This window comes from Corapipo altera, unplaced genomic scaffold (assembly GCF_003945725.1).
Source record: "Corapipo altera isolate COAL_440 unplaced genomic scaffold, ASM394572v1 60509, whole genome shotgun sequence".
NCBI lineage: Eukaryota > Metazoa > Chordata > Aves > Passeriformes > Pipridae > Corapipo > Corapipo altera.
Window position 1 is genome coordinate 1054 of NW_020886551.1, and position 516 is coordinate 1569.

The 516-nt window shown below is 68.8% G+C and overlaps 1 protein-coding gene across 1 annotated transcript in view; it reads right to left on the reverse strand.

The window, feature by feature from the left end:
- LOC113941243 (serine/threonine-protein kinase MARK2) overlaps window positions 1-516 on the reverse strand; it is a gene marked incomplete at its 3' end in the record, with an annotated part of 4251 nt that overhangs the window by 1050 nt on the left and 2685 nt on the right. Inside the window, exon 7 of the mRNA XM_027632401.1 lies at window positions 14-250. Within this exon, the coding sequence (XP_027488202.1) occupies window positions 14-250 (237 nt within the window). The remainder of the gene's footprint in view (window positions 1-13; window positions 251-516) is intronic.

A 516-nucleotide genomic window follows, 5' to 3' on the forward strand; every position in this document is an offset into this window, starting at 1 on the left:
CCCCCCCCCCCACCTTGAGGTTCTGGCCGTCGAAGGGCAGGGAGCCGCTGACCAGGGTGTAGAGGATGACCCCCAGGCTCCACACGTCCACCTCGGGCCCGTCGTACTTCTTGCCCTGGAAGAGCTCGGGGGCGGCGTAGGGGGGGGACCCACAGAACGTGTCCAGCTTGTTCCCGAACGTGAACTCGTTGCTGAACCCGAAGTCGGCGATTTTGATGTTCATGTCGGCGTCCAGCAGCAGGTTCTCGGCCTGGGGAGGGGGGGACGGGGGGACAGACCCCCCCCCGGGGTGTCAGGAGGGGCTGGGGGGCTGCTCTGGGAGGGGCTGGGCACGGCTCGGGGGTCCTGGGGGGTCCACGGGTGGGGATGGGGGGTCCTGGTGGCTCCCAGGGGGTTCAGAGTGTCTGGGTGCTGCCCTGGGGGGTCCCAGGGGTGGATTTGGGGGTCCCAGGAGTATCTGGGTGCTGCCCTGGGGGTCTCAGGGGTGGATTTGGGGGTCCCAGGAGTATCTGGGTG